The following is a 17,102-nucleotide window of genomic DNA, read 5'->3' on the forward strand; positions in this document are numbered from 1 at the left end:
TAGAAAATTGCCATTTTAAAAAATAAGGGCCGCCCCCTGGGATCATAGGATTCACTGTACTCACAAACATACCAACAAACCATACATGTTAGGTCACATGAGCCAATTAACAGACAGAGTTGTGTCTTTTGCTTCCACACTTCTTCCTGTTACAGTTAGAGTTGTAGTATTTCTAGTCAGGTGATCTCTGAGGCAGCACACAGACCATCACGAAATGGTGGCTCAAGGCAAGAGATGTAAAGGGGCAATATTTACTTAAATATATATTCCAGTTTGGTAAGATTCTTTAATATGCCACTTAATATGATATGAACTATCTGTTGCTTAAGTGTTCATTTTGGGGGTATAGTTTTCCTTTAAGTGACATCTGATTGTCGGTTGGTGGCTCTGCCCACTTTTTCTATTTTAGAACTGCAGTCCCCCAGTGACCAACTGTGAAAAGTTTGGGGACCTTGGTGTAAATATTATGAGAATAGCAGCATTTTAAATATCAACTACTACAATTTAATGGGGGAAATCTAATTGGCTTTTGGTGGCTCCATCCACTTTTTCTAGCCTGAATCGTTACATACCCAGTAACAAACTGCACCTTGCATTGAATGTGTGAAAATGGCAGCAGTTTATATTTCCCCATTGTAATCTATGAGTGACATGTTCTGTTTGGTTGTGTGTGGCTGCACCCACTTTTTCTAATCTTGAATCTATGTAATATTTACTTTATGGGGCAGATTCATAAAAAGGATGTGGATTGAATGTGATACTGCATTTAATGGACAGGAGAACCCTACTTATAAGGTTATGATTCTGCTCCACATCTTGCAGTCAGCACTATTCTTACAAATAAGAACCATAGAAATAGACCAATCCCAGGTACATTTCGGGGCAGATTTACTAAGGGTCGAAGTGAATTTTCAAAGTTATAAACTTTGAATTTTAAAAATGTTTTGGGTACTTCGACCATCAAATAGGCCGAAATTTGACTTCGATTCGAAGTAAAAAAGTTTGACTTCGAAAATTGAAGTACTGTCTCTTTAAAAAAGTTTGACTTCGACACTTTGCCATCTTAAACCTGCCGAATTGCTATGTTAGCCTATGGGGACCTCCCAGAACCCATAGCCAACATTTGGCTAAGTCTTTAGAAGTCGAAGGAAAATCGTTCGATCGATCGATGAAATCGTTCGAATCGTTTGAGTCGAAGTATTTCAACGTACGATCGAACGATTTTCGTTCGACCGAAAACGGCCAAATTCGATACAAAAAAACTTCGACTTCGACATTTGAAGTCTAAGTAATCCAATTCGATGGTCGAATTCCGAAGTTTTTTCCACTTCGAAATTCAACCCTTGATAAATCTGCCCCTTCAATTACATTAGGAAAGACATAAGGAACCAAAATCCAGAAGTTCCTATATAGTTGTTTGATGAATTTACTACACAAGATACACATGGGGGGGATTATTTATCAAAATCCGAAAATTTCTGATCATTTTTTTCGCTTATTTATCAATACATTTTTCCAAAAATGTCCTGCCTGTGTGGGAAAACACTCGATAAAATCATGAAAAAATTCGAATTGTATGCGTTTTTTGGATTTTTGCCCGAAAACCACAAAATCTTCAGATTATTGCACAAAACCCACCGCAGATCAGGATATGAACGGGACATCTACCGTTGACTTCTACATGACTTTGGCAGGTCTAAGTTCGAGGCTTAATAAATTCCAAAAGATTTTGAGTTTTTTTCCACTAAAAATTTGATGTTATAGTAAAAAAAACCTATATCTGGTGGCAGCTGAATCTTTTTTTTGTTTTTTGCAAATACAGGCACCCAAGGGCCATCCCATAAAGCTGCCCCCTAGATATCAGTCATTGTCACTGGTTGACATGCATAGTTCTCTTTTTCTGAACTACCTGTTCCCTTTACCCTTGCCTAGCAAGATTGGGACCACAATAAACTAGCTTCCAAAAATCTCTTTCTTCTTTAAAATGGAACTATTGGTTTTTGGGAAAAAAAAGACTAAACTGTAGCAATATGCAATTATACTATAAACAATTCTGAACTCAATACAGTTGCGGAATACTTCAACCAGATAAAACAGTGGACTAGAAATCATGATGGAAACCTTTTTATCTTGAACCCAAGTTCAAACCTGACTATACTGGTTGGCCTTAAACATAAAAACACATGAATACATAACAAATAATAGTCACAATGGCATAATGAATGTGAATGTAAAAATATTAAGGGTCAACATTGTGCAGTCATGTAAATAATAGAATTCTGATGAGATATTTAGCAAATGGGTCTGAAAGATATTTTATAAAGATAGCTCGAATCTCAGCCTTAAAGCATTACTGAACTGCTGCTTTGTGTGAGAATGGAGCAGATCTGACCATTTTATTATACTGCCATATAACAAGCAAAACGTTTTTTTAAAATTGAAGCAAATGTTTTTTTCAAACAGCTCAAAAATGTAGTAACCGAACCAGTGCTTTCATCCTCCACTTTTATACTGCGCATATTTATATGGTAACATTATACCAAACAAGTATGCCACACAGTAAATTCATTATTAATGCATTCAAATACATTGTAAACACTGACATCTGCATGTTAAAAATATAAAAATAGCCATGTATAGTATAAGAATAAGGGAGCAGTGCTAGAGAGATTCTTTAGTTGATACTAATGTAAAGTTAAAGTAATTGGTTTTCAACTTTAACTTGATTTTTATTTTACTTTACTTTAAAGGGATACTATCATGGGAAAAACATTTTTTTCAAAATGCATCAGTTAATAGTGCTGCTCCAGCAGAATTCTGCACTGAATCCATTTCTCAAAAGAGCAAACTGATTTTTTATATTCAATTTTGAAATCTGACATGGGGCTAGACATGTTGTCAATTTCCCAGCTGCCCCAAGTCATGTGACTTGTGCTCTGATAAACTTCAATCACTCTTTACTGCTGTACTGCAAGTTGGAGTGATATCACCCCCTCCCTATCCCCCCCCACCAGCCAAACAAAAGAACAATGGGAAGGTAACCAGATAACAGCTCCCTAACACAAGATAACAGCTGCCTGGTATATCTAAGAACAGCACTCAATAGTAAAAACCCATGTCCCACTGAGACACATTCAGTTACATTGAGAAGGAAAAACAGCAGCCTGCCAGAAAGCATTTCTCTCCTTAAGTGCAGGCACAAGTCACATGACCAGGGGCAGCTGGGAAATTGACAAAATGTCTAGCCCCATGTCAGATTTCAAAATTTAATATAAAAAAATCTGTTAACTCTTTTGAGAAATGGATTTCTGTGCAGAATTCTGCTGGAGTAGCACTATTAACTGATGCGTTTTGAAAAAAACATGTTTTACGATGACAGGATCCTTTTAACTTGATTTTATATATGTAAATTCTTTAACATTCATATAAAAAACATGTGACTTTTTGTTAGCCCTGCCAGGGTATACTACCAAGCTAATTAAGTGTATATTGTACTTGAATATTTATTTGACAATGTCAAGCTAGCAAAATAATGCTCATTTGAAGTGGATCTTCAACAATAATTCACACCCTAAGGAAATCATACAATGAATTCATTGTAAATTCGCCAGTTATTCGTATTGCTAAAATGTTCCCAAATTAGCATAGTGAATAGTCTCAAAAACAAATCGTGTGCAGACGTATTCCTTTTACAAAGCTGTAATATCTGATCTGATCTTTAGTTATGGTCGCTGAACCAACACTGCTATGATATGTTATCTTACCGCTCTTGTGATTGGCAAAAGACAACTTGCACAATCATAGACTTTCAATATCAATATAAATTATATTTTTATGCATTTAAATCTGGAAATCCTTGTTATATAAATGCCACATATACTGCAGCTAACATATCAGAAGTTGAATTGAAGTGATTTGTTCTTACATCTGAATTATAAATTTGTAGACAAATTTATCTATACTTTACAAATATTTATTTGTTTCTACACATATATATTTTTTTCTGCAAAACAATGAAGTTTACTAGGAAATAAAAGTTTTTAATTAATTACTTAGGAAATAGCAAATTAATTACTAGGAAATAAATGTTTAAATTAATTGTAGAATTGTAGATTAGTACAGAAGTAAGTTATTCCCCTGTTTAACATAATACTGTAGATATTAAATTAACCTATGGTGTATTATATATATATACAGTATATCTATATGTATATATATATATATATACTGTATATATATAATACACCATAGGTTAATTTAATATCTACAGTATTGTTTAAAGCAGGGGAATAACTTACCTCTGTACTAATCTACAATTCTACAATTAATTTAAATCTTCAAAAAGTAATGGGTCAAGACAAACACAAATGAAGCACATTTCTTATATTTATAAATAAAACAGAAGATGAGCCGCACTCTCAGGACTTAAAAAGTAAAAAATATTGATTTATTTAAAGTTTATGGCCAACGTTTCGGCCTCCTCCAAGGCCTTTCTCAAGGTACAGAAAATGGTAAAATACGTGCTTTAAATACATGTAATGGCGGGAAAAGACAGCAACACCCTTAATGCAGTGACTATCATTAACATAAATCACATTACGGTAACTGTTTACTATGTATATTATCTGTGGATTCTCTGGCTCTGCACCCAGGCACATTAAACGCTGTTGTCGAGAGTGCCGGCATCTTTGTGCATTATATATACAGATGAAGCCACTTGGATTTGTGAGTTAAATGCGTCATGACTCAGGGGTAATTGAAGAAACTGTGTTATCTTAAGTCATCTTAACTCATTTAATGCATTTAACCTTTTCATTAGCATACCAAAGCTCCATTGTTCACAATGGTGAATGCTTTAATTAGATGGGTTGTTGTGACACAGTTTTCTGTGTTAAATGAGATAAATGGGATATCTGTGTTTAGTTATTCTGTGTCAAACAGACAAACCAAAGTGGCTGCATCTGTATATATATAATATATATAATCCTCTTCATGGGAGGTATTGTTTTAAAATGTGCTTTGTTAAGCATTGATAATGTGAACAAAACAATAAATCTTACAAGAAAAAACCTTTATTTGCAGTTACTGCTTTCATTCTTATGTATATATACAAATAAATGTATACATAAACTGCCCAAAAGAGCTTGATTTAATGAACCAGTAACACAAAAAGTGGCATTTAAAAAAATATTTTAGACAGAAGGACAATACAGTATATGCACTGCATACCTTTCATTTAAAAAAACAGAAAGAGGGACAAAAACTTGTGCCAATTATTGACCATGCCCACTTTTTAGCCACCTCCCCTAATTACCATGTCCATTTTACAAAATTTGGCAGGTTATGAAAGTCTGGGAATTTTAGTGCAATGTTTTATGTGTTATAACAGTTTTTCTGAAATTTTTCTGAAATTGCCCTTTAATGGTGAGTCAGTTTCCCAAGAGACCTGCTTGTTGTAAATAGTTACAATTGTATATTTTCTTATATAACAATATTACAAATACAAGAGAAGGTGTTTAGTGTTCTGGGCTCTCTGTGAAAAGCCTCTTATTTAAATTAAATTTCAGAAACTTTTTATATTTTTCTGGTGTCTGTGCAGAAGACTAAAGAGAGACTTGGGGCATTTCAGTAAGAAACCAGGACTGGGGGCTGAGCTGGGAGGTACTGTAAAAAAAAATGGAGTGGATTTTGCACTTGTTTTGCCAAGTTTGTCAACAATAAAACAAATATGATATGATATGAATTATCAATGCAAAATGACACAAATATATATATATATATATATATATATTGTTTTGTTCACATTATCAATGCTTAACAAAGCACATTTTAAAACAATACCTCCCATGAAGAGGATTTTTTAAGAGAAATATTACAAAAATGCCCACACAAAAAGTATTAGTTATCCCTGTAAAGCCAGAAAAATTGACAAAAACTGTTTACTGCATTAGTCCCTGAAAATTAAAAATATATTAAAAGACTAGCCAAATAATAAAAAAACTTCTGTTATAAAATATGTTCTACAGCCCAAAAGCAAATCATACAGTACATCAGATTTTGTGTAATAAATTATGTCAAATTATTTTACATTTAATTTGTATTAATATATTAATTTTTGGTAAACAAAATAAAATTTGGTCATGAAACCATATAATTTGCAAAACTGTATTTTCCTAAGCAACAAAACACATTTTACTCTGGAGCAGTAAAAGTCTTTTTTTAAAAAGTAAAAAAATTTAATTATTACCGTCAGCTAATGTTTTCGCTCTCTTAACTGCTGTATGATATTTGTTAAAAAGTTCTGCGTTTATTGCAAAACTCAATAAAAACATTTGAAGAAGAAAACAAAATGTAAATCAGTTGTAGCTTTATATGTACAAAAATGTGTTTCTAATTTAAATTGCACTTTTTTGTCTATAATTATATCTGATATTTATATCCAATAATATATATTCATATCTTTTATAAATTATCAAAAAACAAGCCACCCAAAAAGACTAGTCCTATGTAGCAAATTACTGCATAAGGAGGTGGATGACAAGGCAGGACAAGGCTTAATTATGAACTGCTGAGGGGTGGTGCAGGGAGTTTGAACAGATGCCAATAAGAGTAGGCATTCATTTTGAATCGAGTAAAGCATGTTCCACCGACAATACCTCAGTTTACCCATTGTTTCAGTTGTCCCAATTGTGGCCTGGATTACAGCCATTTGTTTGGAAAGGAAGAGGCTTATTTCTTCTTGTTTTAGTCAAGCTCTGAAATATGGTAGGGACTTTCTCAGTGTCCTATTTAAAAAAACAATTCTTATTTTTGTACTCATTAGTGTTCTCTGTATTTATAATACTTTTCAGGGGAAAAATTTTTCTTAATGCTTTCGTGTTTTTAGTACTGTTAAATTATGTAGCTCCAAAATACAGAAAGAACCTCCAAAAAACCCAGGTCCCAAGGATTACAGATATTTGATCCAATAACTGCAACAGATCTGATTTACAGTTTTGTTAAGGTTAGCCACATAATAAGTATAGAACTTTTTATAAGGATAGCCACAAAATGCAACTTTCATTTCCAAGTCCATTTACTTTCAAAAAGGCTTAAAATCTCAAATATTTTAATAAACTCTAGAAAAATAAATAAAATAACATTGCTTGAGATTATTGACTTTTACAGAAACTTAGTTTTCTTCATGCAAGTTTTGTTTTTTCTCTTTAATAAATCAAGATGATTTGAGTTTATAAAGTTTATATTGATGAGTACATTCACACATTCTTCTGATTTACATTTTGCTGTGATTCTGTTTTAGAATCATTAAAAAAAACACAACATTAATGAAACTGCCCCGGTTCGTGTTAATAGCAAAGAAAAAATTTTGCTATGTAGCAATATAGTTGAAGACACTGTTGATATACTGGTATACACTGTAAACTCTTTCAGTTTACCAGTCTTTTCAGTTTCTTATCATTCATAATTCTGCCCTTCTGAAACGCAGTTAAAAAAGTCACAATTTGCTATACAAATAATAGCATATTAATAAATACATTATTTAAGTCTTTTATTTCTTATAATGTGTATAAATAACATGTGCCTTAGGACTTGCACATTATTTCTACGTAAAGAAATATATGTTTCATAGGGTTGGGAAATTGAGTAGAACTCTATCATCCAATGGACACTCGTGCTGGATATATATGCTGGATATATTTAATTTTCTTCTACAAGCATATGTAAAAGTATTGTTGAAATTATGAGTGGAAGCAGAAACTTCCTAAGGGATGCTTCCCATGGGTGAAATATAACCTAACAATGTTCTAATAATTTCTAACTATACTCATTAATTTTTTTCTGCTTGAGCGCTGGACACACATTTTATTGGAATCACTACCACTGGGACTTGATCATTGTAAATCATACTGTTAACATTAAGAACCATAAGGAGTACAACTATAAATATTGGGCAGTTAGGCACATCGTCATGTTCAATTGCTATTTTAGATACTATCTGTTTTTTATTTGCTGATTTATTGCACCACCGTGTTTGAATCCTCTTTACTTTTCCCTATGATACTTCACTTTCAATGGCATTGTGAAGAAATGGCTGATGGCAGTGCACCTTTGTGAACTAAACAGTTAACTGGGTAGAGAATCATAACAGACAGTTTAAAATGCATAACAGAACAGAACTGTCACCTAACAGCACTTGATGTTTCTAAAAGTTAATAAACTCACCTCTATTTGTACATTCTTTTTTTGACAACTACAGATTCAATGATTAATTTCAGAACAAAACACCCTGGTTTATTTATTTTATTTGTAAAATATTTTTATTAATTTTGTAAAGTAAATCCAGGAGTACAGAAGAAAAAAAGGGTGGATGGGGCGGGAATAGTGGAAAGTAGTACATACCATCATTGCATTGTATTAGTCTTAAACCACCAATATCAGCATGAAAATTCACAGTAAATACGTTCAATTAACGATCAGTATAGGCACAGCTAATCTAAATGTAAGGCGTAAGGGTGGAAATTCGTGTCATATGGAAAGGAACTAAGGATGCCTAGCCTAGGATGGAGATCTTCTACAGATGTATTTGATTACTTCGGGGTGTAAATAAGCGTATTACGGGCATGTTAACTGTTTATACAGGAACCAACGGAGCCAGGTGTCCCTAAACTTGGAGTATTGATTGCTTGAGACTGTGGATAGTTCCTCAAACTTAGCGATCTCATTAACTTTATCTATCCAATTCTTAAGAATCGGAGGATTGGAAGATTTCCACAGCTTAGGGATAAGAATTTTAGCCGCATTAAGTAAATGCCTTTCTAAAGTGAAGTTCGGGACCCCTTCCTTGGTTTCCTCGTCCCAAAAAAGCAACGTGCGTGCCGGGGAGACTGGTATATCTCTACCTAGGATCTGGGAACAAGCATGTTTGATAATCGGCCAAAGCTCAAGAGGTCAGGGCAGCTCCAGAATATACGCAATAGTGTTCCCACCTCTTTTTTACACCTCCAGCAGGTATTGCTTGCAGCTGGATATATCCTATGTTTTTGGTTTAATGGGATTACTAGACAAAACATATTCATATGGTGGGTATGAAAGCATTAAAAACCCATTATTTTAAAGAAACATTGAGGGGCTGATTTATTAACCATATTTTTTACAATTTCATGAATCGTATTTTTCAACACAAAAAATTGTGGTTCATTTTAAATAGTCTAAACCACAAAAAGTTCATAATTTATTAAAGGAAAGGATTGGTGCACTTGGGGGTGCCAAATGTTAGGCACCCCCAAGTGATTGTATTGACTTACCTGAAACCCCGGGCTGGTGCTCCTATCAGTAGAAAACTGCACTGGCCCGGGGTTAATCCAGTGAGCCCCGGAGCCGTCCACAATCACTTGGGGGTGCCACAAGCACCCCCAAGTGCACCAAACTTTTCCTTCTCCTTTAAGTGTAAAAACCAAGAAAACACTAATACTAAATCTGAAATGTTGTCACTATTTTATGAAAACCACTCCGACAAAATCCACACAGACTTTCCCCCCTATTTAACTATAAATTTTCTCAAATCTCTTACATACATACATGTGAAAACACATGTTTTTTCAAAGATTTTGGTCCACAGTAACCAGTAACTGACACAAATGTCCCAATAAATAACTTCATCAAATCATCAATTCAAACAATTACACTAATCAATATAAAGACTCTCTTCTATTATTCTCTCTATTATTTTAACAGCTACACAATTTGTCCCATGCTAAACCTGGATTAGGAATTCTTTAGCAATAACATTTGTAAGAGTTTGCTTACTTGTGCCTAACTACAACAGTAATTTGCACATTGCTAATGCTACAAAAACTAAGGGAATGTACAGTATAGATTTAAATTCGAGTATTTTTCATTCTAAAAGCAACAAATTCCAAAGTTCATGCAAGGTTCATGCAAAGTTATAAAATTTTAACATGGGGAACATAAATTTGCAAAATGGCAAATAAATGTAACCCACGTTAAAATATGGAAGTTTGCAATATAACCCTGTTTTCAGCTTTTTCTATATTTCAAAAGTCTTTGCCCCTGCTATATTTTCTTTCCCCTACCAGTAAACTTCCTGGCCAATAAGATGGCTGAAGAACATTCTTATCATTGTAGCTCTCTTATTTGCTAGGGGGTAGAAAGCCAGGGGTATAGATGGTAAAAACAGGCAAAATAAACAACTCATATATGAAAATGGTGAAGAGTTGGTCAATTTGGTATTACAAAAAATGTTTTATTTGTTGACAATTTAGTATTCACTTAAAAATCTTCTATTCATTGCATCGCTATTTTTAATTTAGGGGCAGATTTATTAAGGGTTAAAATTCAAATTTTCAAATTTTTTTTCGAGTTTTTCAGTCGTGAAATTCGTCCGAGTTTGAGATATTAGATTTTTTTTTTTAATAACACCCCAGTAGAATTTCGAGTATATTCTAATTTAATAGAGTTTAAAAAAACTCACATGAATCGAAATTCGACCTTTAATAAATGTGCTTCCCTGTGTCAAGTGATACAGATGAAGCCACTTGGATTTGTGAGTTAAATGCGTCATGACTCAGAGTTAATTGAAGAAACTGTGTTATCTAAAGTTATCTTAACTCATTTAATGCATTTAACCTTTTCATTAGCATACCAAAGCACCATTGTTCACAATGGTGAATGCTTTAATTAGATGGGATGTTGTGACACAGTTTTCTGTGTTAAATGAGATAAATGGGATATCTGTGTTTAGTTATTCTGTGTCAAACAGACAAACCAAAGTGGCTGCATCTGTAGTTATAAAGCTATATATCCTCTTAATTTTTGTATTAAAAAGCATTCACATTGCAGGTACTACAGTATGATGCCCCATCTAGTGGAAGAAAAGAAAGTATGCTACGTCATGGAACTCAAGGTCCACAAATGGTACATATAACCACGTCTACACATTTACCAAGAGTGCTATAATATAAAATGATACATGCTTAATGCATATTTATACCAATATTCAAGGAGAGGAAAATCATGATATATTTCCTAATTCATGGGTTTTGTTTATGATTTGAAACGCTGTGCCTTAAGTCAGCAACAAAGCATTTAAAGATGAAATAATGCAAATAAGACTGTTTTGCTACTATAATGGATTGGTGGCAAAACTAAGTTACAATCAAGTACAAGGTACTGTTTTATTGTTATAGAAAAGAGGAAAGGATTTTGTTTAAAATGCACTCTATGGCAGAAGACCTTCCTGTAATTTAAAGTTTTCTGGATATCTGTGTAGTTCCCATACCTGTTCTACATATGCTTTGTCTTGTTTTTTACAATCACTCATACAACTGTTGGCAAAAAATATATTTTGCAACCAATTCAAATATAAATATTGGTAAACCCTAATTATTTATTTATGTTAAAAAAAAATATTTAAAAGCCACAGTGACAGTATGCATAAACAGATCCCTTACTCAACATGGGTTCTTTAACTCCAAAGCCCGCTTTCCTTGTGTTTTATTGGACAGGCACAATATCAGGCACAATCGAAAACATTGCAAGTAAAAAAATCAATACATTCATCCATCCATCACATTATGTCTGTGTTTTCATTTTCCACCGAACCTGTCCTCTTTTGATAGGGTTTTGCCACTTTCCAGAATAACAAAAAGTTGTCTTTTTACACACAGTTATACATTTGGGTAAGGGTATATTATTTACAATTAAGGATAATAAAACAGAAGTGTAATCACATAAGGATCCCATAAAACAATGAAAATGGACAATGCATAAAAAAATGTGTTAGAAGCTTAATTCAAAAATGATGCACACAACAAAGATTTTTTGGCAATTATAAATTAGTTAAGGTTAAAATTGAAGTTACTTACTGCTGTGAAGTTTGGTAAAAGATTTACTGCTGCACCCCCATCCAAAGTAAATGGAAGAAACTGCTTAATATCCAGCGGTGTCTGTAATGCTGGTAGTGGGGGGCGGACCAGTGCTGAGAGTGCAGGACTATGGCATGTACCTCCTATAAACAGGGAGAGAGGAATTATGAATGTTTATTATACAAAATCATGATTAGCCTGTAAAATCGTTATAAATGGCACAAATAAATTTGACTTGCATCATTTAAATATAGTCATGGAATGCCGAGGTGTATATTAATACCATCATAATTTACAGCAGGAAGCTTATAGACAGAAGCTAAATATTCCGCCTGCAATGACTTGGGCTTTCTTTAAGGAAGACTATGGTGAATTGTTCTTCATTTACATGATGTATGACATTTTCTGAGCGTTGTGGTTGTATTCCATTTTTGCATTAAAATAAGATTTCAATTATGACATAGTTCATTGCATTCTGCAAACTGACTTGCTAGACGACAAAATATTTGTTACAAAGCTGCATAAAATCAGAAAACCTCATGAAATATCTACGCATCTCAGCAGGGAGAATGAAAACTGTGTTTCCACAATCTCATTATAGAAATTAGCCGTAAATTCATGACTGATGTAAGAGTTAGGTCTAATGAGGGATTTAGATTATTAATGTTAGTGCAGTTCATTTCTCTTTTCATTTCTATATATATATATATATATATATATATATATATATATATATATATATATATATATATATATATATATATATATATATATATATATATATATATTTTTTATTTTTTATTTTTTTGGTCTGGGCAGCACTCTTCTTCAGTTTTCCTACCCGGGTGCACGGCAAAAAAGTTCATATATATCAATGAAGACCAGCAACTCCAGGATTTCTTAAAAAACAAGTGTATTAAGAACTGCACATACAGCCAATTGATATATATATATCGCTTGTGGTGCTCACTGGTATAACCCTGGCCAGTGCAGTTTTCTGCTGGCTGATAGGAGCACTGGCCCAGGGGATTCAGGTAAGTCAATACAATCACTTGTGGGTGCCATAACATTTAATCAGGTGTGGAGCCTGTCATCCAGAATGATAAAGGTTAATTATATCCTAGTTGGGTCAAGTACAAGGTACTGTTTTATTATTTTAAAAAAAGGCAATTCACATTTTAATAATTTGATTTAAATGGAGTCTATGGAAGATGGCCTTCCCGTAAATCAAAACTGTCTGGATAACAGGTTTCCGGATAATAGATCCAATACTTTCCATATTTCCTTTTATGAGTACATTTAAATTTCCCCAATAGTCTCTCTTTAGTGTTTTGACATTCCACAGAGCTGTTTTGCATAGGCTAGAGATCAGCCTCCCTGTTTGCAGTGTCAAATATAAAAAAAATGAAAAAATAGGATATAACAAAATCCAGCCATTTAATATGCCAGTTTTTTTGTGTTTTCTGACAAAAGAGAATGTTTCTGTGGGAAGGAACCCTATCAGTCATCTCTCAAGAGTATCTGTATTTAATCTGATTTTGGCAATCACAAACTGCACCTGCTAATTTTACCACTCTTCTAGGAAATGAAACAGAATTTGTGCCACAAAAGCATGCATAATTTTATTATTTAGTTACAATATTAAGTTTGTTTCATTGGCTCAACAAGAAAATGTGTTTTGAGTTTGTGCAGCACAAAAGAAAGTTGACTTTCTGAATCCTCACAGCTGTATCTCTATTCTTCCTACAAAGACAATGGCATAATCTGTGTTGAGACACTTCACAGAAACAGCGAAACAAAGCACCATGATACCCTTCAAAATATTTCATGCATTATGTGTATAAATAGAGAATCTAATTCATTCCTATAGTGACTCTGTGCAAACAACATAACACTTACAAGCATATTAAGTAAATGTCAGGATTTATTACCTGCTCATATTTAAATAAAATGGGAGGGGGCTAGTTTGAAGTATATTCCCACATATAATTTTTACAAAATTTGTTTTCCACAGTATTTACTAAAATGTTTTCATTTTATTTTTTTTTAATAGTAGGTGCACATTTTGACCTAGATTCAGTAGATTTGACCTCAATCAGTAGATCTAATAGAAAACACAAAACCATTTTGGTTGTGATTCAATAAACTCTTATAATACACAAAAGCCATGAATATATTGTAAATTATATCCTTATAAACGGTGAGTTCTGATGTCATTTCTGTCACATGGCTCACTGAAATTTGTGTATTATAATAAATAAAGTACCCCCAGTTGTAAAATATGAGGATATTAGAAGTTACCTCGGAGTTCCATGACCTGTATAGAAACACTCGGCCTTCGGCCTCGTGTTTTTATATGGTCATGAAACTCCTCGGTAACTTATAATATCCTTATATTTTACAAGAGGGGGTACTTTATTCACTATATAATGCTCTCCTACACTGTAGCTGAGAACAGGGATTGTTTGTCATATATTTTGATAAACATTCCCTGTTTTATTCAAAGGAGAGGGCATAGTTTAGTAACTTTTTGCAAAGCATGAGGATTCCCTTAAAGTAAAACTATACCCCGTAAAAGAATACTTGAGCAACAGCAGGGTTTTACATATGAGCTGTTTTATGAAATATATTTTTATAAAGCCCTATATTGTTTGGGTATATAGTTTTCCTTTAATGAAGCTGATACAATAACTTAAAAATACTGTTTTTTTAAAAGCTGTACTTATTACAGACAAGACAACATTGTCTTTTTTAAGGAAATTCTCTCTAACATTTTTATAGATCTTTTAATGTATACATTTCCTCTCAACATGTGACTAGCTTAAGGTTAGGTGAAAAATCAGGGACACTTCTAATTAATGTAAATTGCTGGGCTGTACACTGAATGGAGTCCATTAAGTCCTTCTAGCTGGATTTTCTAGAATTGTTCCAAATCATTTTTCTACATTATTTTTCCTATTAACCACACATCAAATTTGTATTAGCATCTGAAAATGGCGTTTAAATTGTTTCCCTTAATTTTACATGTATAAAATATAAAAAGTAAAGATTTAAAACAGTAAAACATTTTTAAAAAGTTTTTTTATGATTAAAAAGCTGTGGTTTTCTTATTTGTGATGGACATCAGCAAAGTTATGTTTGAAAGCCAGCAAACATAACTGTTAACTCTCTTATCTATGTTCTCACTCTGTGACCTTAAGAACCCCATGAAGGAAATCTGTACCACAATACTACAGTTCATCTAAAAAAGAAGGCTAAAAAAAGGTTAGATTCATTAATGTCTAGAATCTGTGTAGCAATGTCATTTTCCAAAGGTTTTAGCAAAACACTTTCCCTGCAGAATGCAGACCTTCTTCATAAATAGCAATACTTACATAACTATAAAAAGCATCACTATGCTAGGAGTTCATTGAAGCATTATTAATCAGCACAGTTATTGAGATATGAGAAAGGAAAATGATACTAAATTGTATGCCCTTAGTTAAGCGTTCCTCTTTACCATTTGAATCTATGTTTTACAAGACACTTTAAAAGAAGTTTTTTTATTTTATGTCTCAACAAATTTTAAATATCCAGTGTGAAATTCCAGGCCTCTTTTTAAGTGCATCAAAAGTTTGCTAGCATGAAATGATTATGCTCCGGCTGTACTTTTATAGTCTCTGCAACCATGAAGAACTGTCTCGCAAGTCAGCTAAAGACCTTTTGTTTTGAGAAATGCTTCTGGCAAAAACAACACAGTTTATGATTCTTAAAGGGATTATGTCATGATGTTATGGTTTTTACTTTTTATTAGTGATGGGTGAATTTATTCGCCAGGTGCAAATTCGCGGCGATTTGCGCGATTTGCCACCAGCGAATAAATTTGCGAAACGCCCGCGAAAATTCGTCCGAAAAATTCGCCGGCGTCAAAACATTTTTTCGACAGCGTCATAAAACGGGCGCCGTTTGCAAATTTCGCGCACAATTCTCAAATTTTCAGGCGAAACGCCGCAAATTCGCCCATCACTACTTTTTATTTCTAAATTGCACTGTTTACATTGCAAAATACCATTTAAAATGTTATTCTTGAACCAACAAATGTATTTTTTGTAGTCTGAGCCTTGAGAAGTAGCCAGCACTTCAGGATGGAACTGTTGTGTGGTATTGTACTTCAATACGACCCAAGTCGTGCAATAGCTGGTTTTATCCTACTTGGGTCCTATTATCATGTCAACCATTAGGTGGGGCTTTTAGTAATGCAAACTATTTCTGACTTCTGATTTTTCATCTCTACAATGCTCAAATCTTCTGCAGCCTTCACAAAATCTGCTTTCTGGAAGAGTAAAGGGGTCTGGGTGTCATCTCATTGCCTCTCATTGTTTTTAATGTATTTGGGCCTGAAGTTCCCAATGCCTCTCAGTGGGGGCTATAGTTTCCACTACTTCTCATTGCATTTAATGTATGTGTCACTACCCCCCCCCCCACACTGTATACTTTATTTATGATCTGGAGTTATAGTTCATAGAAGCCAGTGCATACTGTATGTATGTATATATCTATATCTCTTTTACTGTACAAGCTAATTGAGGCTAGTGGTACAAGGGACAGTTTTTCCATAGTGTATTTTAGCTAGCAGAAAAATGCCCGAAGCCACCCTAAATTATTAGGAGGCAGCATAGGCAGTTTTGCCTGTTCACCCACTATGAGTTGAATCATTCAGCAGAGGTGTCAGGTGGTTGCTTTTGGTTACCTTCCCATTGTTCTACTGATGAGTTGGAAGGCAGGGTGTGATATCACTCCAACTTGCAGTGTAGCAGTAAAGAGTGACTGAAGTTTATCTGAGCACAAGTCACATGGTTTGGGGCACCTGGGAACTGGACATCATGTCTAGCCTAGCACCATGCTGAATTTCAAAATTAAGTATTAAAAAATCTGATTGGTCTTTTAAAAATTTAATTTCAATGCAGAATTTTGGTGGAGCAGCTCTATTAACTGATGCATTTTGAAAAAAAAAAACATGTTTTTCTACAACAGAATCCATTTAAAATATCACTATGACAACTGTAAGAATCTGGGTAGGTAAACAAAGTACTATTTCGTTAAAATACCATTTCTTTTTTGTAGTAAAAATGTGCATAACAATAGTGTTATAAAATGGAACCAATATAAATATCTAGGGTAAATATATACACATAGGCCCAGCAGAGTAAATTTAATCAAGATGATGTATCTGCCCAA

At 33.6% G+C, this 17,102-nt stretch overlaps 1 protein-coding gene across 1 annotated transcript in view; it reads right to left on the minus strand.

Annotated features, from left to right (window-relative positions):
• The window catches only part of znf385d.S (zinc finger protein 385D S homeolog), a 195,819-nt gene that overhangs the window by 149,223 nt on the left and 29,494 nt on the right, over positions 1-17,102 (minus strand). Inside the window, exon 2 of the mRNA XM_041567528.1 lies at positions 11,886-12,028. Coding sequence (XP_041423462.1) covers positions 11,886-12,028 — 143 coding nt within the window. The remainder of the gene's footprint in view (positions 1-11,885; positions 12,029-17,102) is intronic.

The sequence above is a fragment of the Xenopus laevis genome, chromosome 6S, assembly GCF_017654675.1.
Source record: "Xenopus laevis strain J_2021 chromosome 6S, Xenopus_laevis_v10.1, whole genome shotgun sequence".
Taxonomy (NCBI): Eukaryota; Metazoa; Chordata; class Amphibia; order Anura; family Pipidae; genus Xenopus; species Xenopus laevis.